The 13,851-nt window shown below is 40.4% G+C and overlaps 1 protein-coding gene across 1 annotated transcript in view; it reads right to left on the bottom strand.

The window, feature by feature from the left end:
* The window catches only part of LOC145412381 (3-oxoacyl-[acyl-carrier-protein] reductase FabG-like), a 392,048-nt gene that overhangs the window by 232,571 nt on the left and 145,626 nt on the right, over positions 1-13,851 (bottom strand). The window contains exon 4 of the mRNA XM_080282270.1: positions 12,184-12,277. Within this exon, the coding sequence (XP_080138396.1) occupies positions 12,184-12,277 (94 nt within the window). The remainder of the gene's footprint in view (positions 1-12,183; positions 12,278-13,851) is intronic.

The following is a 13,851-nucleotide window of genomic DNA, read 5'->3' as shown; positions in this document are numbered from 1 at the left end:
AGAAAGCTGTTGGGACCAAAATCTCCTGGATCTCGTACAAGAGTTTTTCTTAACGCAACATGTGAGGGAAACCACCAGAAAAAGAGGACTTGATGTACCTTCAGTGCTAGATCTAATATTTACAAGGCAAGAAAATGATATTGACAGTTTAATATATCACCCTCCACTTGGCAAAAGCGATCATGCAGTACTAACCTATAACTTCAGGATAGCATACTGTATGACATAGTAAATAGCAATGATAGTTACAAAAAGAGCCTAAACTATAAAGAGGGAAATTATCAAGTCCTAAAGAAGTATTTCTTAGAAGTTGATTGGGAAAATGAGCTTAGAGGACAAGATTTAGATGCTGTATATAGAAAATTTTGTGAATTTTATGAAATAGGAGTCCAGAAGTACATCCCACAGCACAAAGAAGCAGATAAGAAAATACAGAAATGGTTCAATACAGAATGTAAAAAATCAAAAGAAAGAAGAGATTTGTTGTGGAATAAATACAGAAGACACAATAGTGAAAGGGCGTACAATAATTACAAACAGGCAAGAAACGACTATACAAGAATAAGGAGGGAAGCCCCAAAACAGTTTGAGGAGGATATAATAAATAAAAGTAGTGATCAACCAAAGCTGTTTTATAGCTATATCAGAAGCAAAACTAAAGTAAAACATATAATACAATCCATTACGGACGAGGGAATCACTTATACACAAGAGAAAGATATTTGTGAAGCACTAAATAAGAATTTCCAATAAGTTTTTACAGAAGAAAAAAATTTTGAGAGGGACTATGTGGAACACGCATGTCCACACATACTACCAGATATACAAATAGCAGAAAAAGTAATACAGGAGGAGTTAAGTAGATTAGACAGAGGAAAAGCAAGTGGTCCTGATGAAATTTCATGTTGGGTATTACGAGAATGTGCAAAGGAGTTATGTAAACCATTATTTTTAATTTTCAAGAAATCCTTGAGTCAAGGTAAACTACCTGATATTTGGAAAAAAGCAAATATTGTCCCCTTATTCAAGAAAGGAAAGAGACAAAATCCACTCAACTACCGACCAGTATCACTGACCAGTGTTGAAAGCAAGGTATTAGAAAAACTAAGAAAAGCTTGGGTAAATCATCTAGAAGAACACAGTATGATAACAGAAAGACAGTTTGTTTTCAGAAAAGGAAAATCATGTGTTACTAATCTGTTGAGCAACTATGACAGAGTAACAAACACAATACAGGAAAGGGAAGGATGGGTGGACAGTATCTATTTTAGATTTCAAGAAAGCTTTTGACACAGTACCACACCAAAAACTTTTATGGAAACTATACCATCAAGGAGGAATTCGAGGCAAACTGTTTTGTTGGATGCAAGACTTTCTCATTAAAAGAGAAATGAGGACAGTACTAAGAGGAAACTACTCATCATGGAAAGAAGTGAGTAGTGGAGTACCACAGGGTTCAGTGCTGGCAGCAATCATGTTTTTAGTGTATATAAATGATATAAACAGTAACACTGGAAATGAGAGCTATCTGAATATGTTTGCAGATGATGCAAAAATACAAAGGAGAATTACTAACACAGACTCTTGTAAAGAGCTACAAGAAGAATTAAATAAACTTCATGAATGGAGTAGTACATGGCAAATGGAATTCAATGTGGACAAGTGTCGTGTAATCAAGTTTGGTAGAAGTGGAAAAAGACCTGATTGGGATTATAAGTTAGGAAATAAAACCCTATACACATCAGAAAGAGAGAAAGACCTAGGAGTGATTATCAATAACAGACTATCTCCGGCTGACCACATCAGCGAGAAGGTACGGAACATGTATACACTGCTTGCAAATATGAGAATAGCATTCATATACATAAATGAAGACATGCTAAGAAGGATAATAACATCATTCATTAGACCAGCCCTGGAATATGCATCAGTAGTCTGGAGTCCTCATCTCAAAAAGCACATAGACAAGATTAAAAAAGTTCAAAGGGCCGCTACAAGATGGATACCAAGCTTAAGGGACCTAAGCTACAAAGAAAGACTAAATAAACTGAATCTACCGACACTACAGGAGAGAAGGAAAAGAGGTGACATGATAATGCTATATAAATGCATATCAGGAAAGGAGAAAATAGACATAAATGATTACTTAACATATGGAGAAGCATCAGCAAGAGGACACTGCAAAAAACTGCATAAGAAGAGAGGTGATAAAGACGTAAGGAAATTCGGTTTCCCAAACAGAGCAATTGATCAATGGAATGCACTACCGAATGAAATAGTGTGTGGCAAAACAATTCACAAATTTAAGGATATGTACGATAAATATGGTTTAAGACACGGGACAGTACGAGCTTGACTCATTCCTGTAAAGATATAATTAGGTAAGAACAATTAGGTAGGTAAGAACACACACACACACACACACACACACACACACACACACACAAGATTTAAATGCTGAATATAAAAAATTCTGGGAATTTTATGAAATAGGAGTCAAGAAGTACATCCCACAGCACAAAGAAGCAGATAAGAAAGTACAGAAATGGTTCAATACAGAATGTAAAAAATCAAAAGAAAGAAGAGATTAATTGTGGAATAGATACAGAAGACACAATAGTGAAAGGGCGTATAATAATTACAAACAGGCAAGAAACGATTGTACAAGAATAAGGAGGGAAGCCCAAAAACAGACTGAGGAGGATATAATAAATAAAAGTAGTGATCAACCAAAGCTGTTTTACAGCTATATCATAAGCAAAACCAAAGTAAAAGATATAATACAATCCATTACGGACGAGGGAATCACTTATACACAAGAGAAAGATATTTGTGAAGCACTAAATAAGAATTTCCAATTAGTTTTTACAGAAGAAAAATATTTTGAGAGGGACTATGTGGAACATGCATGTCCACACATACTACCAGATCTACAAATAGCAGAAAAAGTAATACAGGAGGAGTTAAGTAGATTAGACAGAGGAAAAGCAAGTGGTCCTGATGAAATTTCATGTTGGGTACTACGAGAATGTGCAAAGGAGTTAAGTAAACCATTATCATTAATTTTCAAGAAATCCTTGAGTCAAGGTAAACTACCTGATATTTGGAAAAAAGCAAATATTGTCCCCTTATTCAAGAAAGGAAATAGACAAAATCCACTCAACTACCGACCAGTATCACTGACCAGTGTTGTAAGCAAGGTATTAGAAAAGCTTATAAGAAAAGCTTGGGTAAATCATCTAGAAGAACACAGTATGATAACAGAAAGACAGTTTGGTTTCAGAAAAGGAAAATTATGTGTTACTAATCTGTTGAGCTACTATGACAGAGTAACAAACATAATACAGGAAAGGGAAGGATGGGTGGACAGTATCTATTTAGATTTCAAGAAAGCTTTTGACACAGTACCACACCAAAGACTGTTATGGAAACTGTACCATCAAGGAGGAATTCGAGGCAAACAGTTTTGTTGGATGCAAGACTTTCTCATAAAAAGAGAAATGAGAACAGTACTAAGAGGAAACTACTCATCATGGAAAGAAGTGAGTAGTGGAGTACCACAGGGTTCAGTGCTGGCACCAATCATGTTTTTAGTGTATATAAATGATATAAACAGTAACACTGGAAATGAGAGCTATCTGAATATGTTTGCAGATGATGCAAAAATACAAAGGAGAATTACTAACACAGACTCTTGTAAAGAGCTACAACAAGAATTACATAAACTTCATGAATGGAGTAATACATGGCAAATGGAATTCAATGTGGACAAGTGTCATGTAATCAAGTTTGGTAGAAGTGGAAAAAGACCTGATTGGGATTATACGTTAGGAAATAAAACCCTATACACATCAGAAAGAGAGAAAGACCTAGGTGTGAACAGACTATCTCCGGCTGACCACATCAGCGAGAAGGTACAGAACATGTATACACTGCTTGCAAATATGAGAATAGCATTCACATACATAAATGAAGACATGCTAAGAAGGATAATAACATCATTCATTAGACCAACCCTGGAATATGGATCAGTAGTCTGGAGTCCTCATCTCAAAAAGCACATAGACAAGATTGAAAAAGTTCAAAGGGCCGCTACAAGATGGATACCAAGCTTAAGCGACCTAAGCTACGAAGAAAGACTAAATAAACTGAATCTACCAACACTACAGGAGAGAAGGAAAAGAGGTGACATGATAATGCTATATAAGTGTATATCAGGGAAGGAGAAAATAGACATAAATGATTACTCAACATACGGAGAAGCATCAACAAGAGGACACTGCAAAAAAGTACATAAGAAGAGAGGTGATAAAGACGTAAGGAAATTCAGTTTCCCAAACAGAGCAATTGATCAATGGAATGCACTACCGAATGAAATAGTGTGTGGCAAAACAATTCACAAATTTAAGGATATGTACGATAAATATGGTTTAAGACACGGGACAGTACGAGCTTGACATATTCCTGTAAAGATACAATTAGGTAAGAACAATTAGGTAAGAACACACACACAAGCAGGCAAAAACATTATCGCTCCGCCTTCTGAAGGTGAGGAATAATAAAATAATACCAATAACAACAAGAACATACATGTGTACTGTAGTGTTCCTAACATTACACTAAAACCTGTAGACCCAAACATGCTTATATTACGGAGCACTGATATATTAACCACAGAACCAACCACAGACCGTTCTTATCATTACCACTGGACCTTCCCTATAGCACTTCACCATGGTAATACATCCCATTGTAGTCCTTTGTGCCATCACTACACGTTAGGGAAAAAATAACAGTGTACAACATGCCTACTACCCACTAAAAGACGCATTTGACGTTTCAAAGACATCCGTCAAGTTAGCCGACAAACAAACATACTACTGGACATAGACTAAGCCTGAATGTCTCACATCAGTACGTGACGACCTGGCAAAACTCTTATCATCCTGCTTTGCAGGTGTCGTCATAATTATATGAATCATCATCATCATCATCATCATCATCATCATCATCACATGTTATTAGGCACGGCACAGAGGAGGACAAACACTGTAATAGCATGTGTTGATGCAATGCAGAATGTTTGCCATGCCAGAAGGCTGAGCTGCTGTCAAACATTAATTTAGTATTAGTATAACTCTAACATTACAGCATATTATTGCACTGGTTGGTTTCATATGTCACTGCTGTTTTCACGTGTTTTATCAGGGAGATTATGGTGGTTGTCCTCCTCTGTATCATGCATATTAAAATGTGATTACTACTACTACTACCACTCCTACCACCACTACGACTACTACTACTGCTACTATTACTACTACTACTATTGTTATTATTATTATTATTATTATTATAATGACACCTGCAAAGCAGGATGGTAAGTTTTGTCAGGTTGTCATATACCGATGCGAGACATTCAGCCTCAGTCTATGTCCAGTCGTTCGTTTGTTTGTCCGCTAACTTCTAGGCTTTTTGACGGATGTCTTTGAAACGTCAAATGCGTCTTTTAGTGGGTAGTAGGCATGTTGTACACTGTTATTTTTTCCCTAACGTGTAGTGATGGCACAAAGGACTACAATAGGATGTATTACCATGGTGAAGTGCTATAGGGAAGGTCCAGTGGTAATGATAAGAACGATCTGTGGTCGGTTCTGTGGTTAATATATCAGTGCTCCGTAATATAAACATGTTTGGGTCTACAGTTTTTAAGTGTAATGTTAGGAACACTACAGTACACATGTATGTTCTTGTTGTTATTAGTATTATTTTATTATTCCCCACCTTTAGGAGGCGGAGCGATAATGTTTTTGCCTCCTTCTGTGTGTGTGTGTGTGTGTGTGTGTGTGTGTGTGTGTGTGTGTTCTTATTATATCTCATGAACGGCTTGAGCTATCAACATGAAACCTTCAGTGTATCAAAATATGGCCAAAATCTTGGATGAGTTCGAAAATGGCCACTGGGAGTCATGGTCAAGATCACCAAAATAACTGCCAAAGGTCAACTAGTTTTTAACGCCTGCCTTTAGCACCATTATAGCTCATGAACGGCTTGAGCTATCAACATAAAACCTTCATGGTATCAAAAGATGGCCAAAATTTTGGACTTGGCAAACAGCATATTCTGGCTGGCGATTAGCATTCGGCTCCCAAATTCCTTATTATTATTATTATTCGGCTCCCAAATTCCTTTTATTTTCATTATTATTATTAATGCATACCACGCATATTCACCGGTAAAGTGTGAACAACAGGCCTGTTGGCCCAAGGGTGGGGTGAAGGGTAATGTGGTGTCTGAGTGGGAGAGGAGTAGAGTCCATGGTGGGTGGGAGAGAGGGGGGTGCAACTGGGGTAGCGGTGCGGGGGAAGTGACGAGTTGTCGAAGGTGAAACGGACAATATGGTTAGCAGATACACAGCCATAAGGACACCCATGTATTATTATACAGATTTATAGTGGAGTAGCAGTAGTAGTATTGTGAGGGAAATTAGACACAATGGAAAAAAGGGGATTAGTAGTGGCAGCGCCAATAATGGTAATAACAGATTCAGCAGTCTTGTGCTAATGTTGTTTGTGTGGGAGTGATGATGCGAGGAATAATGTAATACAGCAGGCGTTATAGGACCGGACGACTAAAAACCCCCTAAGGAATATGACGGCTCGCAGTACGAGGATAGCGGGAAGTAATAAAAAGAGGCAGAGACTGAAGGAAGATAATGCACGTATGAGGTGAAGCAACAGTTAAGGCCTGGATAACAAGGCGGAACAGGATAGCACAGCTATATCTTCGTTGTCTCATAATATTTTGTGTGTTTGCATCTAATTTCATCTGGTTATAATAAATTATTGGCGAATGCTCTCCACTGCCTATCACAATGTGGATTATTCGTCCATAAAAAATAACTGCAGCATATATAGGCATCCGCACAGCTACTGTGGGAATCAGCATTAAATTCACAATCATTCTATAGTATACCTATAGACAATCCAGGAATAACAGTCAGAAACATTATCAGTGCAGTGATAATGACCAGGTGCAGCTGATATACAACTGGCTCGGTGCTTTATTTATATCATGAGGATCCGAAACAGATGGGTCAGGTTCACAGAACACCATGACAACATGGTAGTCTATATTATAATACTGTATATGCTATGTATGTTACAAACGCATGTTTTCCAGGTGAATTGCATGGAAATGTTTCGAATCCACTTTCGTTAAGTTTCTCACTATTCGCCTCGTAGCTCAGTTCCAAACCACCACTCACGGTCGTCCGTTTGACTCCGATCGCCTGCCCTCTCTCTAACCCTGACTTCCACTTCCTTCCACCGAGGGGGTACAGAAACTTTGGTGCATGGGTGTACAATGCCCCTCCTAATTTTGGAACTGCTTTCAGGTCAATCTGCCATATTTAGACATCATAACACACACAGGAATATCCACAGTAATGCTAAACACCAAGAAAACCAGGAAAAAATATGAAAACCAAAAAACATCCGGCCTATACACAAACTGTATGTACGGTAATTTTGGCACTGTTTTCAGGTCAATATGTCATATTTAGACATCAAAACACACCAAGGGAAATCCAGATTAATGCTAAATACCAAGAAGACCATGAAAAAAAAACACCGAAAACCAAAAACACCCGACCCATACACGACTGTATGAACAGTACCCCTCCAAATTTTGGCACTGTTTATCAGGTCAATCTGCCATATTTAGACATTAAAACAGCATAGGAATATCCAAAGTAATACTAAACACCAAGGAAACCATGTAAAAAAAAACACTGAAAAGAAAAAAACACCCGATCTATACACTACTGTATGTACAGTACCAGTGTTGTAGGTCTCGAGACCAGTTTGATGTGGTCTTGGTCTTGATCTTGGTCTCGCTTGACGTGGTCTTGGTCTTGATCTTGATCTCGAAGCTTCTGGTCTCAGAGTTTTGACTCGAGACCAGGTCGAGACCAGCAGTGCAAAGTGCATTGTGGCATGGGGAAGGTTGGAATTTATGATCATACACAGAGAAAAATCATGGCTGATTCGATTCACGGAGCACACAGGTCTTGATCTTGGTCTCGCTTCACGTGGTCTTGGTCTTGGTCTCGGAGGGACTGGTCTTGGTCTTGGACTCGAGGTGCCTGGTCTTCACTACAACACTGTCAGTACCCCTCCTAATTTTAGCAGTTTTTCGATCATTCTGCCATATTGAGACATCAAAACACATAAAGCTGCCGTCACACTGGGACAAAAGTGGCTAACATGCTAGCCAGTTTTGCGACCCGCTAGCCAAACTGACTAACGGTGAGCGACATTTCGCCTGCAAGGCAAAATGGAAAACAATTCTCGCCCACAGCTTGTTGGTCGGATTAGAACTCAAATGAGCCTATATTAATTTTATAATTGGTGAGAAAATATTCTGTTATTCGCAGAAGGAAACTTTAACTAAAATTGTTAAGTAAATACAATTTAATTCTTGTGGTTTTTGTTCACTTTTATTTTTTTCTTGTAACATCAAATAAATATTCGGACACTCGGGTGACCAGGCACGGAGGCTGTCTGTTTTGTCTCCAAACAACAAGTAAAAATCAGATTTCGATATGGATCCTTCGGCTAAGAAAACTCTAGAAGACTGCTTTGTGGCTCTGGAGTTGCTAAAGGACGTGAGGCGGATACAGAAATTGAGGAAAAGAGTGTGAGTACTCCGTGGTGGTTTGTTTACAAATGACCATGAGGCACCAAGGCAGACGACACTGTTGGCCGTTTCGGCTTGCAAAAACACACGAGTGTGACGGACACTCGACTCTGCTAGCCATTTTCACTCGCAAAACTGGCCCGCATGTTAGCCACTTTTGGCCTAGTGTGATGCCGCCTTCTGATTGTCCATATTAATGCTAAACATCATGAAAACAATGCATAAACCAAAAAAATCCACATAAAAAACTGACAACGGTTTGAAAATCAGTTGTCTGTGATGAGTGACTGCTCACTGGGCTCAAAAAAATTCCACGGCCAGATGTGCCACCAGAAATTGGTTATATTGGTATAAATGGTATACCCTCATATTCACTGGTGTTTATACTATGAGATAAGCTGCTTAATAAAAACATATAAAACTGGCAAAAAAGTACAAAAATTCAGCAAGAATATAGAGTTCAGGAGTAAAACTTACCTTTATATAACTTCCCACCATCCTTGTGCAAAATTATGCCCGCACCTTCCAAGAGTTAACATATGTTTAGATGCAGAATTTCATGAGCTTTCTCATGGTTACTGTGGAATTTCGATATGACCAATAGTAGTTGAATAAATCGCACAAGACTTTGAACTCTCACGAGTCACTGTTAGCACCAAGGAGGAGGGTAAGGACTGAGGGAGTGAGGGGGAAGCCAGGAGGGTATGGAGGAGGAACGGGAGGGGGGGGAGAAACGAGGCTGTGGGCAGGATTCTTCCTCTTCCATCAATAGGCGGACGGATGCTTCTACCGTACATTTACTAGTGGCTTGCGGTCTGTTAGACGCCAAGCGGCCATACAGAAACACAACTCACCATGACCGTGGGACTTTCAACCTTCGGTAGAGAAGTGGATGGCCGCTGTCACCAAACATGTACTCGTGGCTTGTGTTCTGTGTTCAATGGAGGTGGTGGCTGGAAAAGCCTAAGCCCCCATGGCTATGTGATACTAGACTTTCGATGGGGAATGCATACAGACATTTTGTCACCGGTTGCGGGCTACAGTCATATTACTCGGGCGCTGGAAGCTCGCTGGGAGTGAAGGAACGAGTGTGCGACTTTGACCATTCAGTACAGGGGCGGACAGACATTCCATCTCTGGTTGTGGGTTACAGACTACTCCCCACTCATGGCTTGAGCCCAGCGGCCATGATACCGAATGTCTGAACATGTTGGCTGGCCGGCCAAAGTTCTCGGGAACTTTAATGTCCGGACAATAGCAAGTAAATTCAGATAATGGTTTAACAGGGCCAAGGTCCAGCATCTGGATTATGAACACGTCCGGATAAATGAGGGACTACTGTAGTGTATGAAAACTCTGAACTGGCATCTGTTGCATCTCCTAGGATGTACATCATTCTAGAATATAGGAAGCTTATATAAGGATGGGGAAGAGGCTAGAGGAGTTTCAGTTCAGTCTGAGTATAGTTCAGTGTCAGTGCAGTTAGCAGAGATTGTGTAGCTCCAGTACTTGTATAAAACAGTGAAGTTGGCAAGCATTAAGTGTAATTTTTTGGAAAATAAAGATGGTGAACTTAAGAAGCCAGTGTTTGTTTACAATGCTTGAGCTGATCTTGTGTGCTGTAGCCGATAGGCTGACCATAGGAAGAAAAACTCACTGGGCAATGTCCTTTCTCTACTGAACTACTAATGTTGGAGCCTGTGGCAGTGTGGGACGGGGACATAATTCTTTTTCTGTGTCTACCCTCCACTCTTCCTACTTCTCCTATTTTTCCTGTCACTTTTTATTACTCTTCTTTCCTTGTCAGGTGGCTTTATGTTGAGCGACAAGCCTTATGGTTTCCTTTAAGGCAGGAAATAATTTACAACACTGGGTGGTAACCATATAACCAACCCATACGTGTTCCCTATGTGTCAACAAGTGGGTTGGTGGAGAGTCAGCGACCCTCCCCCCACAAAAAAACTAACTCAGACAAACGGGCATCCGTTACGGGATTGTGGCAACTGGCTATAGATAGATATATAGACAATGAGGCGTAAAAGCATCTAGCTATTGACAGATAGATAGACAGATACAGATAGGTAAACAGAGATAGACAGACAGAAGAAAAGTCAACTTTATGAGCAGAATGTGCAACCTCACATTACAATACCATCCTAGTAAAACTTTACCAATCTGAACCATGATGTGCACAATTATGGGCATGATTTAGAAAGTTATTTTGCCACGGTGATCCCATTAGCACCCACATTTCTTCACCCATCTCTTTTCCTTTCTGGCCTCTTCATCCCTGCTTGGCGGTAAGAATGTCAATTATAGATTGTACAGACACAGAAAAAGAACAATAAGGGTGAAGGAAGAAGTAGGCATCAAGACGTCAAGTGACCATCATCCACTCACTTAATGTAGTGCTTCCCAATTCTTTCTACATCTTTATCACTCTTTTCTGTGTCTGCCCTCCTCTCTTCCTAGTTTTCCCAATTTTCCTGACACATTTTATTACTCTTCTTACCATTTCAGGTGGCTTTACACTGAGTGACAAGCCTGATGGTTTCCTGTATGCCAGGAAACCATTCACAACACTGGGTGGTAACCATATAACCAACCCATACATGTTCCCTACATGTCAACAAGCAGGGTGGTGGAGGGTTAGTGCCCCTTCCTGTAAAACAACTCAAAGACAAACGGCCATCCCTTATGGGATAATGGCATCCGGCTATTGATAGGCAGATAAACAGATAGACATGAAACCCCAGTACTGGTGACAAAGGATCAAGTTATGCATATCTAATGTTATTTCATAACAGCACATAACTCAAATGAGTTATCTGAGAGGAGCATGTGGAATTACATGGAGAGAAAGACTGGAAAATCAGGAAGTGAAGGAGCACTGTGCTGTGGTTGTGATTCAAAGTGTTAAAAGAAATACCTTCTGGTGGTATGGCCATGTGGAGAGGATGGAGAATGAGATACTAACAAGGAGAATATATGTGAGTGAGGTGAAGGGGGGAAGAGGGAAGGGGAGGCCAAGGATGAGGCAGAGAGATGGAGTGGAGAGGTATATGAGAGAGGGGGGCGTGAGCTGGGGGGAGGGCAGCTAAATGGTGAGGGACTGGGTATCATGAAGACAATTGTTTGCAGCCACCGCTTGCAGGATTAAGGCATCTGGCAACAAGCAGATAGGCATATATCTTAAATCAAGGAATAAGAGATGTGTTCTATTTTAGTTACACAGTGAATTAATAGTATGATCTAAAATTAAAACTGCCATTGTGGAGGGAAAGCCATATGTTGGATTACAAAAACAGGTAAGGGGGCTCAGGGTACAAAATAGAGCCCATTTTTCTCTGATTTATCTGCTACAGTGCAATCCTGCAAGTTTTAGCCTCTGTGAAAACAATCTACAAATTTTACAACTGACACTAGCAAGTCTTCCAAAGGGTAAATACTATGTACAAAACTGTATGGTAAAATCACAGTACTTACAGATCTCAAACCACTAACACTGGAGACGTTGACAATATTTCCTTTAGATTCGATCAGGTAAGGAGTGGCCAGAATTGTAAGGTGGTAGAGAGACCTGGGGATTAAAATGATACCTTGTACTGTCACGTTATATCTGTTATTACATGAGAAAGCTCTAAAGGATGGCAATACAATACTTTTTAATAAAAAGACTTATATACCCACCCTTTCGGTACTGGATGTCTGCTACAGCCATGATCAATGTATCCCAGATTTATTCCTTTTTCTCCTGATGCCACACAACACAGGATAATTATTTTTTTATTCATACTACAGATAAATAAGGCAAAGCTGGAGGCAGAAACCAAAATGTGTTTACCTGTGGTGCTCATCTCCACATCTTAGGTCTTTGAGCCTGTGATGGGTAATTGACTTGCTATCCAGGGATATAAGGATGCTGGATTTGCCAGACTGCCAGCTACCTCCCACTCTGCTAATATTGTACTGTGTCTTAAACTGTACCAGAATTGTCAGTAACTCCTTCTCAAGGCAGTTTATCTCTGGAGGCACCCAGATCAAGGCCAACCTGGATGGTGTCTGGCCGAAGACCATGAGTGATCAAAGCTACAGCATAAATAGGTAAGCAATCTTGTCTCCTCCTCCAAACTGTCTGGCAGCCAGTCCCACACTCCCAGCCTCTCCCTTATTTCAGGGGAGTATCGGACACTAAGGATGTGTCATGATCCAGCCCACTAGACGTAGCTGAGAAGTCAAGGTACCGAAGGGGCTAACTACTGAACCAAGCATGCAGAAGTAAAACCCATACTATTTAGTCCCTTATTACACAGATCTTACATTATCCTAATACTGTACAGTGAACTTTCAATCATCCATTGGTGCAATATCTGGGCAGAAGCAATATCCGGCACAGCTATCTTGATTCTATTAATGCAATATCCGGCAATTTTATGGAACATCTGGCACTGAAATAGGATTTAACTGGCAGTCCAGTGCAATATCTGGCGTTGACGGGTCTCAATCAGCTTGTATATGGTAGCCAACCAGGGCAAGGGGAAATCCAAAAACTTGGGAGCCAATGAAAATGCCCGTTACGCACCAGCCACTCTGAATCCGCCTCACTCAGTGTACCCCCGCACTCTCATTCTTGCCCGTGGTTGTTATTCAGTGAAGATGTATCTGTGAGCTTCACTCTTCTGACCACGTGGTCGCAAAACCCTGGTGCTGTTACTAATTATGTGGCATCCTACATTCGTGGTAGTGTACTGGTCACCATTGTATTGCAAAGCTAATGGCCTGTCAGTGATCATATCCTGGTGCTCTATTCATCATTTCATTTTTGATGGCTCGAACATGCTTGGATGCGTCAGTCATGGTCACTTAGTGGCAGCTGTCCATGCTGCTCGATCTCTGGCAGCCTCCTTGTTCAGTCCCTTAACCATGAGGTCACAATAACCTCGTCCCAGGTCTTTTTTGGTCTACCCCTCACAACCCTACCCCTAATGATAAAGCATCTCATCTTCTGCACCCAATTATCATCCCCCACCCTCTCCGCCTGCCCAAACCATCTCAATCTACCTCTCCTCATCATAGCACCAGTACACTCCAGTCCCATCCTACCTCTCAACTCTTCCATCATAAACCTAGCTTCCACAGGTCCAGCATTCACGG

This window comes from Coenobita brevimanus, chromosome 93 (genome assembly GCF_032717465.1).
Source record: "Coenobita brevimanus isolate Jiangsu-jjx chromosome 93, ASM3271746v2, whole genome shotgun sequence".
Classification (NCBI taxonomy): Eukaryota; Metazoa; Arthropoda; class Malacostraca; order Decapoda; family Coenobitidae; genus Coenobita; species Coenobita brevimanus.
Note: the sequence above shows the minus strand (reverse complement) of the source record. Positions and strands in the feature narration are given on the sequence as shown.